Source organism: Aythya fuligula, chromosome 3, assembly GCF_009819795.1.
Source record: "Aythya fuligula isolate bAytFul2 chromosome 3, bAytFul2.pri, whole genome shotgun sequence".
NCBI lineage: Eukaryota > Metazoa > Chordata > Aves > Anseriformes > Anatidae > Aythya > Aythya fuligula.
Window position 1 is genome coordinate 103,013,234 of NC_045561.1, and position 19,536 is coordinate 103,032,769.

At 38.7% G+C, this 19,536-nt stretch overlaps 1 protein-coding gene across 5 annotated transcripts in view; it reads left to right on the forward strand.

The window, feature by feature from the left end:
- Positions 1–19,536, forward strand: part of ASAP2 (ArfGAP with SH3 domain, ankyrin repeat and PH domain 2) — an 82,503-nt gene that overhangs the window by 17,346 nt on the left and 45,621 nt on the right. For 3 of the 5 annotated variants that reach the window (XM_032184331.1, XM_032184327.1, XM_032184328.1), the window contains exons 2-5: positions 3,736–3,808; positions 6,497–6,642; positions 15,653–15,727; positions 16,765–16,814. In XM_032184331.1, coding sequence (XP_032040222.1) covers positions 3,736–3,808; positions 6,497–6,642; positions 15,653–15,727; positions 16,765–16,814 — 344 coding nt within the window. Of the gene's footprint in view, positions 1–3,531; positions 3,613–3,735; positions 3,809–6,496; positions 6,643–15,652; positions 15,728–16,764; positions 16,815–19,536 lie in introns of those variants that run through there. The other 2 variants (XM_032184330.1, XM_032184329.1) reach the window with 2 other exon arrangements.

Consider the following 19,536-nt stretch of genomic DNA (forward strand, 5'->3'; position numbering starts at 1 on the left):
TTGGGGCACTATAAGCATGTCTAAAATGCAGTATTAGAGATAGGAGGTGTTGCAGTACTTCATCCACCTGTCTGTAGGCAGTCAGAGCCCCTCTTAAATGCTGTACTCTTAAAAGCTTTAACAGAGGAGGGGAGGGCTAGAAGAAACTTTGTACAGTGCAGATCTGGCTCCTTACCACTGTGGAACCATCATAAAATCCTGTATAAATGTAGTCAGGTCCCTCTTAAAATGGCTTGGTATTTTTTACCCTTTTTTCCCATTCAGAAGGTTTTCCAGGATTGGATTTGTTTCTCTCAATTTCCAGGTGCAGTTCCTTCACATACAGCTTTCACTTCAGCTGTTCTTACACTGAAGGGAGATTTCAGTGTATTTCTGGGTGTTTATCCCTTTTTCTTCTTTGTTACCACCGCTAAGGAATTTAGGTAGGACCCTTTCAAGGCCTCAGGGACCAGGCTACAGTCACAGGGTGGCTGAAGAAGCATCAGGTAGGGGCACTCAGGACCATATCCTACAATATCCTCTTGGTCAGTCCCTAGGTAATAGCCCAACACCCCTTGGTAACTGGGGATCCTTTCAGGAAGGCAGCCTGCCTGCTCTTCCTACATTTTGTGCTTTTTTTATTTATAATCCCCATCATGCAGGGGATATGTGCTGCTTCCCTTTGGCTGGGGGCTTAATCTGGCTGACTTGAAGTTTTCTATCACTTATTCCCACTAAGCTAGTTACAAAACCAGGAGAAGTTCAAGAAAAACTTGATTCCACTGCCTCTGTTTATCAGATTCAGAAATGCACTGGTTTGGAAAGATGTGTAAGCTCCCTAGACCAGCATTTTGGCTCTCTGCTTTTTGCATTTTAAAGGGTATGTAGCACTGAGTGACCGGTTTGTTTCCTTGTCTTTGGGGGAAGAAGGTGACCTCTTACATCTTCGTGTTTTATTTTTTCATGGCTATGGCACTTTGGCACCGAACGGAATTGATGTTTGTGACAATTTGTTCATTTTGTTAATTACAATATTCCTTTAGCTTTCATACAGTGCACTGCATGTCACAAATTACTTTTTTTTTTTTTTTTTTTGTCTGGGAGAGGGAAGAGGTAACAGGTTGAGTGCACATTGCCCTGGTGCAAGGACGGGATGCTTTGCTGCTGGGAGTACTCTCCGTGATTGTCATGGCTTTGGGTGGGATCAGCTGCCTGGACAGAAGCTGAGCAGAGTCAGCCTCTCTTCCTAAGGTGGTGTTTAGCCTTTGAGCTGCAGCCATATCACTTCCCAGGGTGTTCCAGCATCGTTCTGCAAACTCGGTGTCCACTATCAACATCAAAGCGTGGTCCCACTTCCCAGACAAGCTAAACTGCCAGAACCTGATTTATCCTGGTAATTGCCTGTGTTGAGATAAAAGACATGCTGAGACTCATGTGCGTAATGCTAAGGGATGGGGGGAAGCAGCTGCTAGAGATAAGAGCTTGCTACACTCGTGCAGCCATTTAATTCTTGTTCAGGAAAGTCGTTGGAGATTTTCTTCAGCAGGTGAAGAAAAGCAGCCCAGGTGTGTTGGTCCTGCTCCTTGCTCCTGTTTTTCCTTCATCTTTTCAGCTGAGGGGTGATGTGTAAAGGCACTGCCTGGTAGCCAGAGTTGGAAAACTGATCCAGCTGAAAAATAACTTTGTTTTTTTCCTTGTGTCCTTTAAGCAGGGATCAGTTCTCTGCTGCAGTTCTCCACGTGGCCATACAAACCCTGGCACAGCTGAAAGGGCAGGAAAGGGGAGAAAGAAGGACCCAACGAGCCTGTCCTGCCCATCCAGAAGATGTGCCCCCAAGTATGGCCTTAGGGTCCGCTTGCTCTGCTGCCCTCAGTCTTTCTGAGGGGTTTTCTTTCTGTCAGGCACGTTTTGGGTTTGTAGGGGTGAAGCAGCCTCCTGACATCCCCAGACAGTAGGATTGTATCACCAGCATGCTGTGGTGTTCGCTGTCTGGTCTGCTGCCTAACCCCAGCGGAAGCAGGACCGGGTTGGGAGGTTTTGGCAAACCAAAATGATGACTTTGGTCGAGGCAGAATTGATTTATTTTTTCCCTTACTAAGTGTGTGCTTTCTGACTGGGGCATTCGCGGCCCAGAAGGTTTTATGAATCTTTAGGTCTGTCCGGAGCCCTCACCACAGTTCGTGTGTGGTTCCAAATCCACCCCATGCATTTATCCCTCTTTATTTGGAGAAACACCATCTTCTCCTTTTTCTTTTTTTCCCAGAATTAAGGTGCAGGGGTTAAATAATTTATCAGCTGCACACCCCAATCTGAGACTTAGCTGGGAACTTAATCTATAACTTTTAAGACTCTGGCCATCATCCTCTTTGGGCTGTTAGTTGTGAGGCTTGTAGGGGATACTGCTTTCTTCTTGTCTCCAAGGGACAACCTGCTGAAGTAGCTGAGTGAAGCCCTGTTTCACTTTTATGGACTTTCTTAGGGATTTTTCTCCCCTCTTCCTCTGTACTTCAGAGTTGCAGGTGATGGTGGCTCTGCTAAGAAGTTTCAGGTGCAAACGGTGAAGGTAAAACTTGTAATGGACATAGCAGTACTGTGACACTGAGGGTAATGGGAAGGCAACACCTAGACCTGTGGGTGTCCACTGAATGCTCCAGAGGCATTGCCCAGGTCTGAACGGCTGCATTTTAAGAAAGCTACCTTAAATTTGAAGGAGGATCTTTCTTTTTACACTCCGTACATTAAAATAGTTGGCTGGGTTCCTGGGGACTGGCTTTTCTGCATCATTTGTCTTAGACAAATGATTAACAGTACACCAACAGCGGGTCATGTTTGTTGCTGCTGTGATTCACCGAAACCCTTTGAATGAAAGCTGCAGCGGGTTTGGTGCTCCTTGTTGGCTGCTTTAGCACGTATCATGCTAAACAGCTCTTGGCATAACGCGATCTGTTGTGTTCGGTATTGTTCTTCAGTCAGGTCTAAAGGCATCATCTCTGCAATTCATATGTAAATTTCCTTGCAGCTTCACGGTTTTGTGTTTTCTTTCATTCTTTTTTTCCAAAATTTCACTTGCATAACCATAATTCTGCCTCTTTGTTCCAGAACAATTGTATATTTTGGGTCTGCCCATATTTCACTACAGTAAGCAAAATGGTCGCTTGCTTCCACTTCTTTGTGTCTAACGGGATTTAAACTTGAATCTTATGTTGTGTTGGTAAAGCCTTGTGTAGTGACAAAATGTGTGAAAGACCAAGTTGTATTTTTGAGAGAGATGCAATTTGTTTTGCTCAGCACAGCAGTCACAGAGTTCGCATGGTCGGGAGTGCAATTAATTAACTAAATTATACAGGAAAACTGAAATTAAATTCCATTTTTAATATTCTGCCTGGAGAAGTGATACTGCTTGTTTCTTCAGCATCATATGTCAAAACATACGATGGGCTGAAACTATTTCGAGTAAGCCTCTTTAATAATTGAACAGAAGAAGATACTGTATAAATACTTCCATTTTGAAATATTAATAAACCCAGGTGGTGCTGGGTATAAGTGAGTCTGGTCACCAGTAAAAGAGGGAAGATGTGTCTGTGGACAAGGGGACAGAACAGGTTGGTGGATAGGAGTGGGAGCAGCTTGCAAGTAAGTTAATAATTACAGAAATTAAATTAACTTAACGGTGTTGTAAGTACAGAAGATTTCTAGGGCATGGGTTTACCAGAGGCCAGTCCGGTATTTTACATTCAAATTTCTCTTTTCTTTCAGGCTCTGGATGTTGACCGAACTGTTCTCTATAAAATGAAGAAATCTGTCAAAGCCATAAACTTATCTGGTCTGGGTAAGTAGATAACAATTCCTTGTAGTCTATATTTCACCTGTATTGGTCAAACTGGAAGATCATCTCAGTCAGTCAGTCAGTCATCTCCCTGAATCAGAAAGAGTTATATGGGGAACTGAGAAAATAAAAAATTACATTTGAAATAGCAATCTTGAACTGGCTAAATAATAGTGAGATCAGTAAGGGTGAAATTCTGTGAGATAGCTGAACCTGTCATATCTTACTGCTCCAAATGGGAGCTCCTTCCCCCTGATGAGGGCTACCTGTGCCTCCTGCCACCCCTGCTGCAGGACAGATCCCTCGGTGCTTGCATCAAGTTGCACGTGCCGTGAAATCAACTTAACTGGGGTTAGAAGAGCACCTGAAATGGCAAGGTGTATGATCCACGGCCACTGAGGGGTGAAATCACCCTTTTTGGTAGCAGTAAGAAGCTACTTTGGCTCTGCTGTTCCTGATGGCTTCCGTTTATGTGTGTTGAGAATTTCATGGCAAGAGACAGCTGACGAGCTGCAGCGTTGTTGTCCTAACATACAAAGTCAGACGTTTTTCTGATACAAAATAAAACCACCAAGAACTATTGCTGTGTACGCTGTTTAGATGTGCCCCAGTCTCATGGCGTTTATCTTCTTTGAAAAAAATAAATGAAGCTTTTGTTTTTGTGGGCCATCAGCAGCAAGAAACATCATTTTGTTGGGTTTTATTCTCCCTTTGCAGCTCCTAGCAATTAGAGCTGACAAAACCTATATTATATGCAAAATAGCTGTGCCCAGCAGTCTTGGAGAGCCACCAATGTCTGACAGATCTTGTGGGCGGGTTGGTGTGCAGATACAAGGTTATAACAAGAACTTCAACTCTGGCATAATTCTTATCAGCTAATTGAAAGGAAATTCCTTCTTGCCTGAACTAATGAAGCCAGTTTTTTGGCTCGTGGATTCATCTGGATGGAGCTGTGTCATCCATGGCACATATTCATTTGACCCTCTGTATTCTGTTGTTTTGTTTCATTTGGGGGGCACTTTTTGGGTGCCTGACTATGCCTGCTAATCAGTGTACTTGTTAGAGTATTGTAGAAAACTACTGCATTTTTGCATATAAATCAGTACCTCGATAGTTTTTAAGATCATGTTGCCCAATCTTGACAATTAAAGTTGGAAGGCGTTTCTCTTCCAGCAGCAGAAATATTGCTAACCCAGCGACTTGCTGGCACTTGAGGTTCCTTTTGACAAAAAAAATGTGGCCCTGCACTCATAAGAGCACAGTTTTTGTTTTGCTGTTTGTTTTTAGTGTAGGTTCAATAGTATTAAGTGCACCTGTTCTTTTTCTAAGTGTATGAGTTTAGAAACCATTTAGAGTGTAGAGGTTTGGATAGGGAACCCAGTTTGTGCATAATTTAGTTTCTTATTTAAAAAAAAGCCCTCAAAGCCTCAAACTTGGCTCAGGTTTTTATTTATTTATTTATTTGATAGATTCCAAACCTGTTGGTAAGAAAACATTTAAAGCCTATCAGGAAGATACCAGAGTCCATGGAGAGTATTTTGGGGCAGGTGCTGTGGATAAAATAAAATAAATAAATAAATAAATAAATAAAGACCATTACCTGTTCTTCAGGTGGACTTTTGGAGTACCAGCTCCGATACTGTATTTCCACAATACAACAGGTTTCTGAGAGTCTGAACAGGCTCACAGGATCTCTGTGGGATCAGACAGGCGGCTTAGGAAGCTGGAGCCTGGTAGGTTTATTTAGCAGGTTGTGTAATGAATTCATAGAAATTTGGAGAAAGGACATTGCAACACGAATCCTTTGGATATTAAAATGCTGACATATACAAATGGGCCTGAAATTAAACTGGATCATTGCTTGTTTGAACTAAAATTAATCTTCTCTAAATAGTCTTCATGGTTTCTGCTGGTTTCATGTAATGGCCATGAAGGATGCTTTGTTCTTATTCATGCATAATTTGTTTTCCAGGGTGCTTTTTTTTTTTTTTCAACTTCTTTTGAAGCACTAGAAATTTGCCAGAGCTAGAATAAGAAGTAGGCAACGTTAACTTTCTCAGGTGCCAACTTGAAGAAAGCTTTTCCCATGTGTTTGAGCTTAACTTGGTCACAAAGTTTGGGTTCAGAATTCTTTTTTATTCCCCAGGCCATGTTGTCAGGCTTTTTTTTTTAATGTCTGTCCACGCTGACCTTGTATGCTAGAAGTAGATATGACTGAGACCCCTCAGATTTCCCTTGGATTTTTATTAGGGGAACCTGCTTTGGCCTAGGTTTCATAACAACTCCCTCGGGTGAATAACTTCACAACCCACAAAGTGGGTGCTGGATGAATTGCGTTGGTGCAGCCTGTCTTCAGAGCCTGTCCTCTCCGTTAGGCTTCAGCTTCTGGGGCACAGCTTGTGGTTTTGTTGTCTCAGGAGGGAACCTGGTGGTCATGAACTGCTCTGAGAACTCAATCAGCACACGGTGAATGCAAACTGCTGGGATTTGCTTCAGATTACCACTGTATCGCCTGCTCTTGCAGGGATTCGGGACTCTGGCAATACACCTGATCCCCTCTGATTCTTTGTTCAGCACACAGCACTTAAATGAACTTGTGAAAAGTTTTTTGTTTTTTGTTTTTTAATTTAGTTGTACTTTTTATAACCTGTTATCCTCTGACTGTATGTTCCTGTTTTGCTCTTTTTGAAGCTCACGTGGAAAATGAAGAACAGTACACACAAGCACTGGAGAAATTTGGAGGCAACTGTGTTTGCAGGGATGACCCAGATTTGGGAACAGCATTTTTAAAATTTTCTGTGTTTACAAAGGAATTAACTGCACTCTTCAAAAATTTGGTAAGTATTTTGCTTGCAGAATAATGTTGCCTTTGTAATGGCATTACAGCTCCTGTATTTCTGAATTCCAGCAGCTCTTCAAGTTGACAATGATTTGTGTTTTAGTAACCAAAATTTTTATAAATAAATATTACATTATAAATAAATAAATATTACATTAAAAAAGTAATCTTGGCTTAGGGAAACATCCCATGTCTTAGCCTTTCTCCTTTCAAATCTCAAAAACAAACAACAAAAACAAAAAAACTCTTCCAATAATTCTCACGTCTAAATGCTACCCACAACAAAGTATTTATAATGTATTATAAAGTGCACGTACAAAACTGCTTTAAAAATGTGAAACCAGTAAAATCCAACTGGGTTTACTCTGCTTTGACATTGCTTTTTCTTTACTTTTTCACACTATTATAAAGGGACGTTTTAGTGTCCCTGGAAGAGAGAGTCTCTTGCTCCTCAGAGAAGAGGGTCAGGGAGAAGAAATGGAATGTAATGCTATAATGACCATAGTGTCCACTGGGGACCCGTCCTGTAACTGAAGCCAGTAAGACTTAAAAGACTTAAAAGTTTTACTGGCTTACTGAGCAAAATGGGATGGAGCCAAATGGAAGAAACGGAATTTTAATTATGAATGGAGAATTTTCAGCCTCAATTTCACGTTAATCAGAGGGCACAAGCAGAGCAGATTGTGATTCTCCATGCTACTAGCTAGAGCTATGTCTGAACAAGTCCCGAACTGCGTAGAGCCACAGAACTCTTAAAGTAGGAAGCAAATTAGGAGCAAGGAAAGGGAGATGATCCAGATTGATACAAACATTTCAAAGCCTGTTTGTCTGCTGAATCAATGGGATGTAGACAGATGAGATGCTTTTGTGAATCTAGACCAAATGTCTAGTTCACAGCCAGCTGGTCGTAATCAGTTCTTTGGGGAATGTTTCCAGCTGATGTGATTTAGGGCAGTCCCATTTGTTCCCTGATGCTGTCCTCTTTTTACTCAATCATGATACTGAGGAGAGAGAGACTGCCCCCCAAATGCGTTTATCTGTAGTGAAATGTATTTCACGTTGGTCGTATTGATTTGAATATCTCTGGATGTACAAATAGGATCTGAGATTATCTGTCATAAAAGGATCCTTATCGAGTGCGAGTCAGTCATTTATCCTGAGTAGTCTCTTGCACAGCAGTAGGCTGCTCATAGGGAGGGGAAATGGAGTGGGTTTTCTGATTAATACCTTCTGTTGACTAAAAAGCCCCTCTCTATTATATTAATTGCAATGTGGTGACTTCATTAGACAAATGAATCTGTGAAATGTGATGTTTGTGTGGTTTTAAAAAGCAATCTACTAAAAGCTGCATCCCCTCCCCAGGAAAAAAAAAAACTTTAATATATTGTATTTTAAGAAGACTTTCAAAAGCCAAAAAGTGTTGAAGATTTACCAAAAAAATCTTAAGTGTTTGTCCTCCCAAAAACAGTAATTATAGTCTTTGCCAAAAAATTCTGACAAGAATAACTTTTCTTCCACAAACATCAAAGCAAAATAAAAATAGAATATATGTCTATAGGAAGTGGGATGCAGCTTATTAAGTTTGTCTTATCCAAGACATAACTTTTTGTTTGTCTTCTCCATAGGATCTTCCTGAATCTTTTTTTCCCTATGTTCTGCTTTAATACTATAAACTATGTATAGTATTTGCTTCAGTTTATATATATAAGAAAAGAATAAGTTGTGAGGTAGCAGCTAAACCTTCAGTTTTTCCTCAATTTGTGGCTCTGATTTTCTGTTTTTGAAGTATACAATAGTTTTACATACACATGATGTCATTTTTGTTTTTCTTAACACTTCCATAACGTTGGCATCTTCTCTCTTAAAAAGATACGTCTGGTGAAGGTTAGGTCTCTGTAAGGTTCTGCTCTTCCCTGATGTACTTCATATTGTCGAGATTTGAAGTTTTTGGTTTCTCCTGGAAACAGAAACTGAAAGGGAAAACTGAAGAAATAGATGAATGTAATGGACCTTGAATTTAGTGTCTTTTTTTTTTTTTTTTCTTTAGGAATAATTCCCTCTGAAAAGAAAATATATATGTGTGCATCTGTGTGTGTGTGTGTGTGTATATAAAGCCAGGAAACAGAACTTTAATCATTGCTCCAAAATACCATACTTATAAACAAGAATTACAAAATTAGGAAAGAATTCTAAAACAAAATTATTGGTTTCTATAACTTTGCCTATTAGAAATTAATACCACTGGAATAAGTTGTTTGTAACTCTGGTTGCTTCAAATATCTGTGCAAAAGTTGACTGATGTAGGTCTAATTTTCCAAGAGATTACAAGGGTATTGACTAGCATAAAAAGTCCCAGCTAGTAGTTGGAAATAATTTGGATTTTTTTTTAATAATTACAGCCATATGTGAAACAAGCCCCATGCTTTCTCACAGGGTTGTGAAGTATCCAACTCTGAGTGCCTGAAGCATGTTGGCAGTACAAACACTCCTCTTCTCCAGTCTTTCCATATAGCACCCAACACATTTTGGTTGTAGTTTCATCAGAAACGTAGCTTGTGATATATAACCTGCTGCTGTTTAAGAAACAAAAATAACAGAGTATGAAAGGTATTGTTTTAAACAGACCTGTCCCTGAAGTTTCGTAGGACACTGAATTTTCACAGAAGACTCCAGCTGAAACAAGTGGGGAATGTGCAGGGAAGTGAGAGGACATGTTCAGACTGGAACAGATGCCAAAGCTGTTAACACTGGCAAAGCTTAAGGGCTACTGTCAAGTTTTGCTTTGTCATGTATTTTGATTTTATTTCTGGAAGCTGATGTGTTCTGTCAGCTCTTGGTCTGGGTGGCATTTAGAGCTGGAGCTCTGACGTGCTTCTGCAGAAAGCAGAATTTCTTTTAAACTTGTCATCAGTAAGGTAAAGGAAAGATCAAGTTGTTCTACTTTAACAGATTTTTTTTTAGGTCTTCTTTTCTCTAGTATTTTTAAAGGTTTCTCAAAAGACTTTGATGTTTTCTGGGACTTATCACAGCATTAATGTTTTAAAATATTTCATTAAAATCTGAAAAGTTTCTTTTTTTCTTGCAATCAAATTATTCAGCTATAAACTATTTAAATTAAAGTTTGGGTCTTGGAAATGTTTGGGGTTTTTATGTGTGTTTTGCCGTACTTCTTTTTTGAAGATCTCTGGTTCTTCAAATTTGAAATGATTTATAGAACTTCTTCAGGAGAAGAAATAAATTGATGTTTATTGCATATCAGGCCCCTGTAACTGCTCACTTTAACCTAACACATTGCTTTGATCTGTTTATGGTAAGCTCTGCAATTTTTTTCTCTAGACATAGCTCCAATACCAAGCTATAAGTGGTCTTTGAACTTCCTTTGGATGAGATCAATTAAAAAGTCTTTTTTGGTAGTGAAAAATAAGTAAAGGAGGCATTTTTACAGCTAGCACAGTACTTTTTGTGGCACATACAGTATTGCTTCTTGGACATTTGTCTTACTGATGGTAACCTTGGTGCTAATTTTTGACAGAATGGTTGCTCTGACAGTTCCCAGGTAGGTTAGATTTGTATGGCACTTGCTTATAGCGTGAATTACTCTGTCTTCTACGAAATTTAGTGCCAAGTGATAAAGATGCTAGTCTTTATTATGAGAAATACTACACAGCATAAATATTTTTTTTCCTTTAATCCCGTTCTTAGACTGCTCAGCCAGGAGGAAATAAAATCTGTAATTTCGTGTTGTCTTTGTCAGCACTCCCTGAAGAGAGATTTGATTTGTGAAAATGAAGTGGCTATTTAACAAATGCCATTTTGTGTATTTGTTATTGTTCTACATATTCCTGTCCGTTCTTTTTCATTTTCATGCTGAATTGAGAAGACTGGAATTTGCTGTCTCAACTGTGTAGCTGGAAGGAAGAGATTCCATGTGAGAAGTTTTTCTATTAATAATTCTTGGATTTTTTGCCAGGAAAAATGGAAAACATTGATAGACTTTTTTATATTATTTTATTTTTTGACCATATGCTCCTATTTTACTTCTTTTTGTAACTGTAAAAAGAAAGGAGATTTGCTTAAATACAAAAGGTAACCAATAAAAACTGAAGGAAATATCTTTTCTGTACCATATAATGAACTTACAGAATTTTATGCCCTGATTTTTTTCTCTGGCGTAATAGGTCAGCCCAAGGTTTTAAAAATATATTTGGTGTCTGATCCTTCACAAAAGTATTCTGTTTTGTCTTAGTAAAGTAAATAAAACAAGCTATTGATACATATACATGAGTTTTTGGGGTATCATGTGTGAAGACTGATGACTGAAGATTGATGATTAAAGAGCAGCACAAAGGAATTCCAGCCAGTAAGTCAGCTTCGTCAGTGGCCCAACTTATATGCCTGTATGGAAATGCATATAGTATGGGGAATATCGTCGTTGGGCAGTGGGATCAAGTTGCCCACTCAAGAGGTTTGCATGACACCAAGCTGTGTGGTGTGGTCAACACGCGGGAGCGAAGAGATGGCATCCAGGGGGACCGGGACAGGCCTGAGAGGTGGGCCTGTGCACACCTCCTGAGGTCCAACAAGGCCAAGTGCAAGGTCCTGCACATGGACCTGAGAGGGGTGAAAAAAAAAAAAATGAAGAGTGCTGTTTGATTTACAGATGTCTTTCTAAAAAGAAGAATTTACAGCATAGTATTCTAAATCATGGAGGGTGTGCCAAGAAAAATATGGAAATGTGAGGGCTGATCTCCATTTTCAGTCTTTTTAAAAATTATCTTTAGGAACTACTGAAGACAGAATTATCTAAAGGTCTACAAAGATTGAAATAACCAGAAAGTAATGTAAAATTTAATGTAGGTTTTGAAAGAGATATTAAAGCTTGCTCTTGCAGTGAGATATGAAAGTACAGTCATCACAACAGACCTTTTTGTCATAGGTGCTAGGAAAAGCAAGGAGTAATAATTCCTCCTTACGTGGCGTGGGTTCAGCTCCATCTGGATCCTTATCTGTATTGCTTTGCCAAAAAGATATTGATCCAACTGGAAGAAACTCAGAGGACAGTAACAAAAAACTGATCAGGGCTCGAAGAGGTTGATTTGTGAAGGAAGCGTAGGAGAGTTGTAGTGTATGGTTTGGCGCAAAGATAGCTGAGTGCTTGCAGAAGGGGAACTTAATAAATTGCATGTAAATGGGATCTCGCTGTGAAAAATATTAGATGAAGTGGCCCGTAGAAAGGAGCGGAAGATGTTTTAACCTAGGTTAGAAAGTGTGCAGTTGGGAATTCTCCGCTGCCAAGGAAGGCAGGCTGGAATAACCTCAAGGCTTTTCTTCCTTTTCTACGCTTTATGCCTTTAAGAATATATGAAAAAATATGGATTTCCTGTTTTTATGTTTTCATTTCCTAATGGAGAAGGTCCCAGTGTGTAGCCTGGGTATTATGGGTGGTACAGTGGTTGTTCACAAGTTCTGTGTGGCAGCAGCACCATGCATGGGAGCATGGCATGGTATGAAGCTAAGTTTGTGCTGCAAAAATTTGAAAATTTTTATGTTTGCAGTGGTTAGATGCTGAAAGCTCAAACTTCAAACTTCATCTCATCTCTAGTGTCTGTTTGGGTTTTCACTCCTTCCCTGCTCACGTTGATGGCCCTGTCCCCCTAAAGCACACATCGCTGGGAAAACTATTGGGAAGTATTCGGTGCAGTGGTACTTGCCATAAAGAAAAAGAAAAGAACAAAAAATAAATAACTTTCCTATCAGCAGGCAATCCTACCATCACTTCAAAACACCCAAGGTGGTGGTTGAGAAGCCCATACCGAATACAAGGGAGGCGTCTAGAGTTTAGTAACATGATGGGAGTCGTGTCAGATGTCCTGCAAGCATCTGAATTTTAGTTTGATTGAAAATATCCGAAGATGCACTCTGTGTTAACTTTCCTTTTTTTTTTTTTTCCTTCTGGTTTGGATTTAGAAAACAACACAACCTACTGAAGGACTGCAGGCGCTGGTATCCAGAGCTGTGCTGAAAAAGCCTCATTAAAATAAATAGGAGTGCTGGCAAAGGAACAACTCCGGTGTTTGGCCATAGGCTCTTAAACTACTTGAAAAACTTCTTTCCGCTCTGCAAACGTTGGCCTGTCTGTTGCCTCTGCCATCACTTCTGGCAGCTGCGGCTTTGTTTATTTTTACATTCTCCCTCCTGCCATTTCTCCTCCTCCTCCTCTGAGCTTTCTCCAAGTTATGAAGTTTTAATTTATTATCCCGTCTCTGTCATCTTAGCTCGCTGGAAACCGTCAGAGGAAAACGGTGAGTCTGCCAAAGCGGCAGTGTTGGAAGTGGAAACCAGGTCAACTATTTCTTTCTTCTCTCTCTTGAGAGAGAAAACAACACGTGGAACCTGCAGTGTTCCTCTGACACAGGATGGCTTTAATTTCTCTGAAGCTTTCCTGCACCTTCATGCATGTCTCTTTTAAAAAACATTTTGAAACTTAAATAATCGATAGAAGCAGCTGTATACATTTAGCTCTCTGTGTCCACACAGAGAAGGAGCTGCAGCGTATTAGTGCTTCCCCGTGTGCCAAAAATGAGTGTATATTTTTCTGTAGTTCAGCTTAAGCTTCTCAGGAAAGAGGGAGAAATGTAAGATCGTTCTTCTGTATCCTGCTTGCTGATTTATAAATACCAACAAGTGTGATTCATCTAACTAGGCTAATAATGACAAGGTCACACGTTATGTATGTTCACATTTGGTGCAAGGAAAGCAGGAGCACAGGGAATAAGTACACTGGGCTGATAACAACATACAGGTAGTAGCCCACAGAAGGAGTTCGTCTGAACGGGCAAACACTCTCCATATTTTATAAAAGAATGGTTTTTTGCTCCCAGTCTTTTTTTAGAGTTGCTTTTGGAGCTCTGGAGTTTTTGGTCTGCTCTTTTTCTGGTTTAAGGAAAAAACTCTTGTCCTGAAACTGCTGCTGAGAAATGCCTTACTCTTGGTTTCTGCCTGATTACGTGAATTTGAAGAATAATTAAATGGAGGCTATGAAGGCATTGAGCTTTAGGTTAGACCTTTTGGCTACATCATAGCGATGAAGTAGAATAACACTGTAGAAACTCTTGCACGGGATGAGAACATAAATGAAACCTCTTTCTGCTTCTCCTCTTGGATAGCTGTTTTGGATGTCCGTGTCCATAGGGGTGTGTGTTTCATCTATCTTCTTATAGATGTTTTTGAGTTTTACCTATTGTTTGGGTGATTTAAGCTGCTTTGCTTATCTCTTATATCTATAACATACAATTTTATTAACTTTGGACATGATTATATTGTTCTTGTTATGATTATGTTGGTATGTGGATGTTGTAGAGCTGTTGAGAACTTGTGAAGGGCATGGTTTCCAGCCCTGCCAGCTAAGCATGTGTAGATGTTGCTCGTTCAGTTTTTATAGGAATTATTTTAAAAACAAACACAAAGTTTGAATTTAACTTGTTGATTGTAAAAGGCTGGGGTTGAGTCCCGCAGCTCTTTCTGGGAGAAGTAGGGTGGAGGAGGGGAAATGGGATTTATTGTGGTGACTTAGTAAACCAGCTTTTCTTTATTTCTTCAATCTTCTCTATTCTTTTAAGCTTTAAAATTTATGTATGTTCTTTTTCTCTTTGGTTGCTGGCTGAAATTTCAAGCAAATACAGTAAAACAGCATTTTTTTGAAGAGAAAGGGTGGGGATTTGCATGTTTGTTTGTATGTTTTCAATAGCTGTTGAGCATCACTGGGCATGAGGACCACTGGCTCTCATGCTTAGGGGTTTGTTCTAGTGAGGACACCAAATAACTGTAGGCTGATAAATATCCTTTGTATTTTCCATTTTGGGGAGGCCGAAGTGTCACAATTGGCAGTATTTTTTTCTTGGTGTTCCTGTTAGTGTTGTTCCTTCTCCTGCTGGATTATGCTAAATGAGACTTTTGATACTCTTTCTTGAAAAAGTCACATTTAAAAAAAAATAAATATATATATATATATATATATATATAGAAACCCACCCCAAGGCAACTTTCGCCACACTGCTGTAAAAGTTAATCAGATTTTCTTTCCATAATGTGATTCTAAAATACTCTATTAGTCTTCAGTGCAGTCTGGTCAGGTTGTTACAATTTAAACCCCATGCCTAGCTATTACGACCCAGACCTTGAACGTTGTCCTTGAATCATGAAGGATTGGAAATGAAGTGTTTCTTTTCCTGGTGTATGCTACTCATTGTATTATTCATACTGTTTTTCTTCAGTCTTTGCCCTTATCAAAATATTATGGTACAGATACTTTATCTAGAACTATGACTTTCTTTTTTTTTCTCTTTAATCCAAGATGAAAAAATAAAATCTTAATTTACTTGCTTGCTCTTGAATTACTTGCTAACACAAAACCTCATAAAATCCTTAATCAAAAGCATATGCTGATAGGTCAATTGTAAATATATTACCTTTTAAGAACACAGGCAAAATATTTAAATAGTGGTATTTTAAAGGCCAGAGTCCTTCATCTTAGCTTCTGTCAGAATAAGACACCATATTGTGTGAGAGTAGCAAATATATGTTATGGAATGGGCCTGAAGAGACTGCAAAATAAACAAGATTGATCTAAAACATCTAAAACATCCTCATGAACTAAGACATAAACGCAGAAAAATGGTGTCATTGTTCTGATATGATTTAAACGGTGAAATCAGGCAGTGTTAAAAATAGTGGGCTTATTTTGCAGTCACTGTTGGATGAGGTACTTGCATCAGCAGCAGGTTTCCTGCTGGCTTGGGTTACGGTGTTTGCAGAGAAAGTTTAATTAACTGGTGTTGCCTCTGTTTGATTACTGCTTGTACTGATAAGTGTCTTCATAAAGTATCATTTGGAAAAGAATACATCGGAATTTTTTTTTACTGAAGTTTTTTGAAATGTGTGAACTGAGGCAACACACATCCTGCATTAAAATATATTAAAATATTTTGCTGTACTCTTCTTGTATACAGATTCAGAATATGAACAACATAATCACTTTTCCGTTGGACAGCTTGCTGAAGGGAGATCTGAAAGGAGTAAAAGGGGTATGTTTATATTATTTATGTGTAAAATTATCATTAATATAATAAATACACTTAGCTAATACATTAATTTTATTTGATTTTAATCTTTTTAGCTTAATAAACAAGAGGATACATTTTTATTATTGAGTCATCCCTTCCATCTGTGGTTTCACATACAGCATGCTGTTGTGACTACATATACAAAACATTTGGAGGCTTTAAAAGCAGTTCTGAGATACAGAAGATAAGCAGAGAAAGAGGTGTAACAACTGTAAATTTACAGATGCTTACTTAGTTGAAGGGGGATAGTGTTTTAAAGGATTTTCATTAATATATTTCCTTAGCATTCTAAACAAACCTGGAACTTCACAGGTTTGGAAGAAATGCGCGTTATGCTGAATGAGCATGGCATTTTTCTTAACAAAGACTAAACCTACTTGTGCCCTGAGGGTATTTCCTATTTGAAATAATAATAACTTAGAGCTCAGACGATGATATGTTTATAATAACTTTCAAAGCCTATAGCCAACAAACTTCTTTGGCTTATGCTTCATTTACTACTGAGCAAACAGGAAGCAACTGGCAGCTATTGTTCTAAGACACTGAAGGAAGAACGAAAATGTACACAGACTAAAAATGGCCTCTGTAAGATACTGGAGAATTAAAAGATTATTTATTAAGATACGCTTATGACCTCTGTGTTAGTTACCACATTTCGCTCCTCTTGTTCTTCTATTTTTCTGTCTCAGAAGAAGTGCACTTCATACAGTGTAGCTTCATGCCCCTGCTTTGAGAAAATAATCAAATGCTTCTTTAATTAATTCCATAATTGTTGAAAGATCTAGCTCACATTAACTCTTAGAGATGCTTTTAAAAATCTGAATGTATTAATCCTATGTGCAGGATTACTTTTACACAGTCCTGAGGTGAGTTGTGCAGGAACAAGCAAAATTCCTTGGTCTAGTAGGCATTGCAAAAGGCAAAGATTCATAGTTAGATCTACAGTATTTTTCATGTAAATAAGTAACTGCATTATTATTTCTCTTTGTTTTTGACAGGACCTGAAAAAACCCTTTGATAAAGCTTGGAAGGACTATGAAACAAAAGTGTATGTATGTTTTAAACTTCATATAAAACGGAAGTATATGAAATTAAATTGCTATGAAATCTAGGAAGGTCATTATTTAGTATTAAGGTCCCAGAAAGAAGTCCTACCTGGGAAGATTTTTTATTTTTTTTTTTTAAAAAAAGGATCTGTAGTGCATAAGAACAACCATTTCAAATTCTGTAATACAGAACTTACCTCAAAGTTATATATATATAGATAGATAGATAGATAGATTTAATGCCATGACAGTTAATGACAGTTAACATCTCTGGTTAAACCTGTTTGCTTAATGAATTTCCAAGTAATCAGCATAATCTCCCACTACATATTATTCCACTTCAGTTGGGGAAGTTTTATTTTGATTGGGAAAGATTTTTTTTTTTTAATAGCGTCCTTATTAGTACCCTGAATCTGCTACATGTGAAAGTCCACTTCCTTTTCTGTCGTCCTCTACTTTTGGAGAACACTAAAAAGGAGAAGTTATCCACCCTGTGTTTTCATCTTCTAGGTACCAAAAGTATAGCAATGTAATTGTACTTCTTGATGTCATTTTAAGGATTTGTTGTTATTTTTCTCCTCCTCTTTGCGAACTAATTCACTGTAGTTAGCAAGTTGCTTTAGTCAGAAGACCACAGAAGAAATATCCTTGTGTTTTCAGAAGTCTTTAAAAAAATAAAAACTCAAGAATATGTAAACCATACATAATGTCTCTGGCTCTAGCAGCTCTTAAGGGACTTGTGTCCAATGCTGAGGTCTATAGGAAGGCCTTAGTGGCTGCTGAGCCTTTGGCACTTCCAACAAAGTTGTGAGGATGGTGTGGGAGTAAGTTTGTTTACTGGTATGGCTCTAAAACAGTATGCAATTCCAGATCAGTCCAGTACCAGGAACATTACTGTACCTCATGTATTTAGTGACGTTTATTTAAAGATATGAATGTTTTCTGCGTTTCCTGACAAGGTTGGATGCCCTCAGCAGGTGTACTGCACACTAGAAGTGGATGAATGCCTATACAACTCTCATCAACTGTGTCTCATGCTGTGTGTCTAGCCTAATTTACTCTAAGCCACTTGTTGAAGGTGCATGGTGCACAGTTTAAACAGCCATAGCATCAGGTTTAAGACAATTTTATATCCAGAATTTTATATCCAACTAAATGAATCAAATAATTCAACAAAGCTTGATACCGAAGACCAAACAAAATTAATTTGATACCTCATAAATCTTTGAATGGCTTAGTGTCCTTTCTCAGGAGTAGTTACAGTTGCTGGGTTGGCCAAGTAAATTGTGTCAGCACAGCTGGTAGGCTCTGAAGTAGAATTTCACAGTGGGTTTTATTCCGTACTCCAATATTACCTGGGCTGTGACTATCCATTGAGCATTGTCAGTTCTCCAGCCAGCATCTTTGATCTTCTGAGGTCATCAGCTCCACACATATCAGACCATTTCTGATGATGCAGGTCCAGAAGATTCCCACAGATCCCTGGCTGCCTAGGTTGGCTGAGAATCTAGCACCATTTTTTTTTTCTTTTTGCATTCACCCAAAAAGTAATGATTCTCTGGTGCCTATGGAGCTGGCCCCTCTGAAGTCATGTGCAGACATCCTTCAGAAGTGGTTCCTGGAGGGTGTTTATTCACGAAAGCAACAAGTTGAGCAAGTTAGATAAATTTCATTATTCCTTTTGTGAATAACAATTTAAAAAGCTATAATTACTGCTTTCCAGGCTTGATTTTTGAGTAACACCTTAGTGGTGTTACGTTTTTGAAACTGCCTAGCTATAGCTAGGTTTCTATAACAAGATATTCTGAAACGTTAACGTAAACCTCCAGCCTGAATCCTTGGAAGACTGTAACTGTGTCAAGAGTGCGATGGTTCCAGTGCTTTGCATCCTTAATTCCAGTGAATGATCCTGTTTGGTTCCCTGCCAATTTTCAGCTTTTGAAGTAATTAAGATTTCTAACCGTTGCCCATGTCAGTAGTTTATCTCTGAGGATGGGCTGTAAAGAACACCCGTGTAATTTAGCCCGATATTGTCTACCTGTGCTTGATTACTGGATCTGAAAGCTTCTTTAATGATGTATAACTCATTCATAGTGATGTCCCACAAAGCTTATGTGCAGAATTGAAAATAAATACATGTGCAGGCTGCTGGGACACACACCAAGAACACTCTGTTCCTAGTGGACCAAGACCTCGGATGTTTTTAGCATTTCTCATAGAATATTCACAAGGGTGAGCATGTTCCAGTGATGCAAGGATTTGTACTTTGGTCCTCAGTTTACTTATGGTAGCAGGTGATATAGTTCAGAGCTGCATACTTTAAAAAAAAAAAAAAACAAAACAAAACACTAATTAGTACTTGAGGAATCAAAATGTCCATAGGAAACGTACTTGAATCTGTGAATTTGGGAACTCTCATTTGAGTTTAAGAACAGTAGATACCTGGAAAAAATGTTTTGCATACGCTGTTACATTCAGCACCTGAAAATGCAATGCTGGCATTGTATTTATTTTTGCTGTGGGATTGAATCCAATGCTGCTGGTATGAGATCTTGAGATTATTTTTTTTTTTCCTTTTATGCAACTGTCTTGTAAAAACTCGGCGTTCTGACTTTGCTTTGAAACAAGACACTTCATTTTTGATCCTAGACTGGTTCTTTTCTCTCCTGTAAGGTGATGCTGCTTTCCAAGTTGCCTCTCTAGGTTTTGCAAGATTCTTTAACA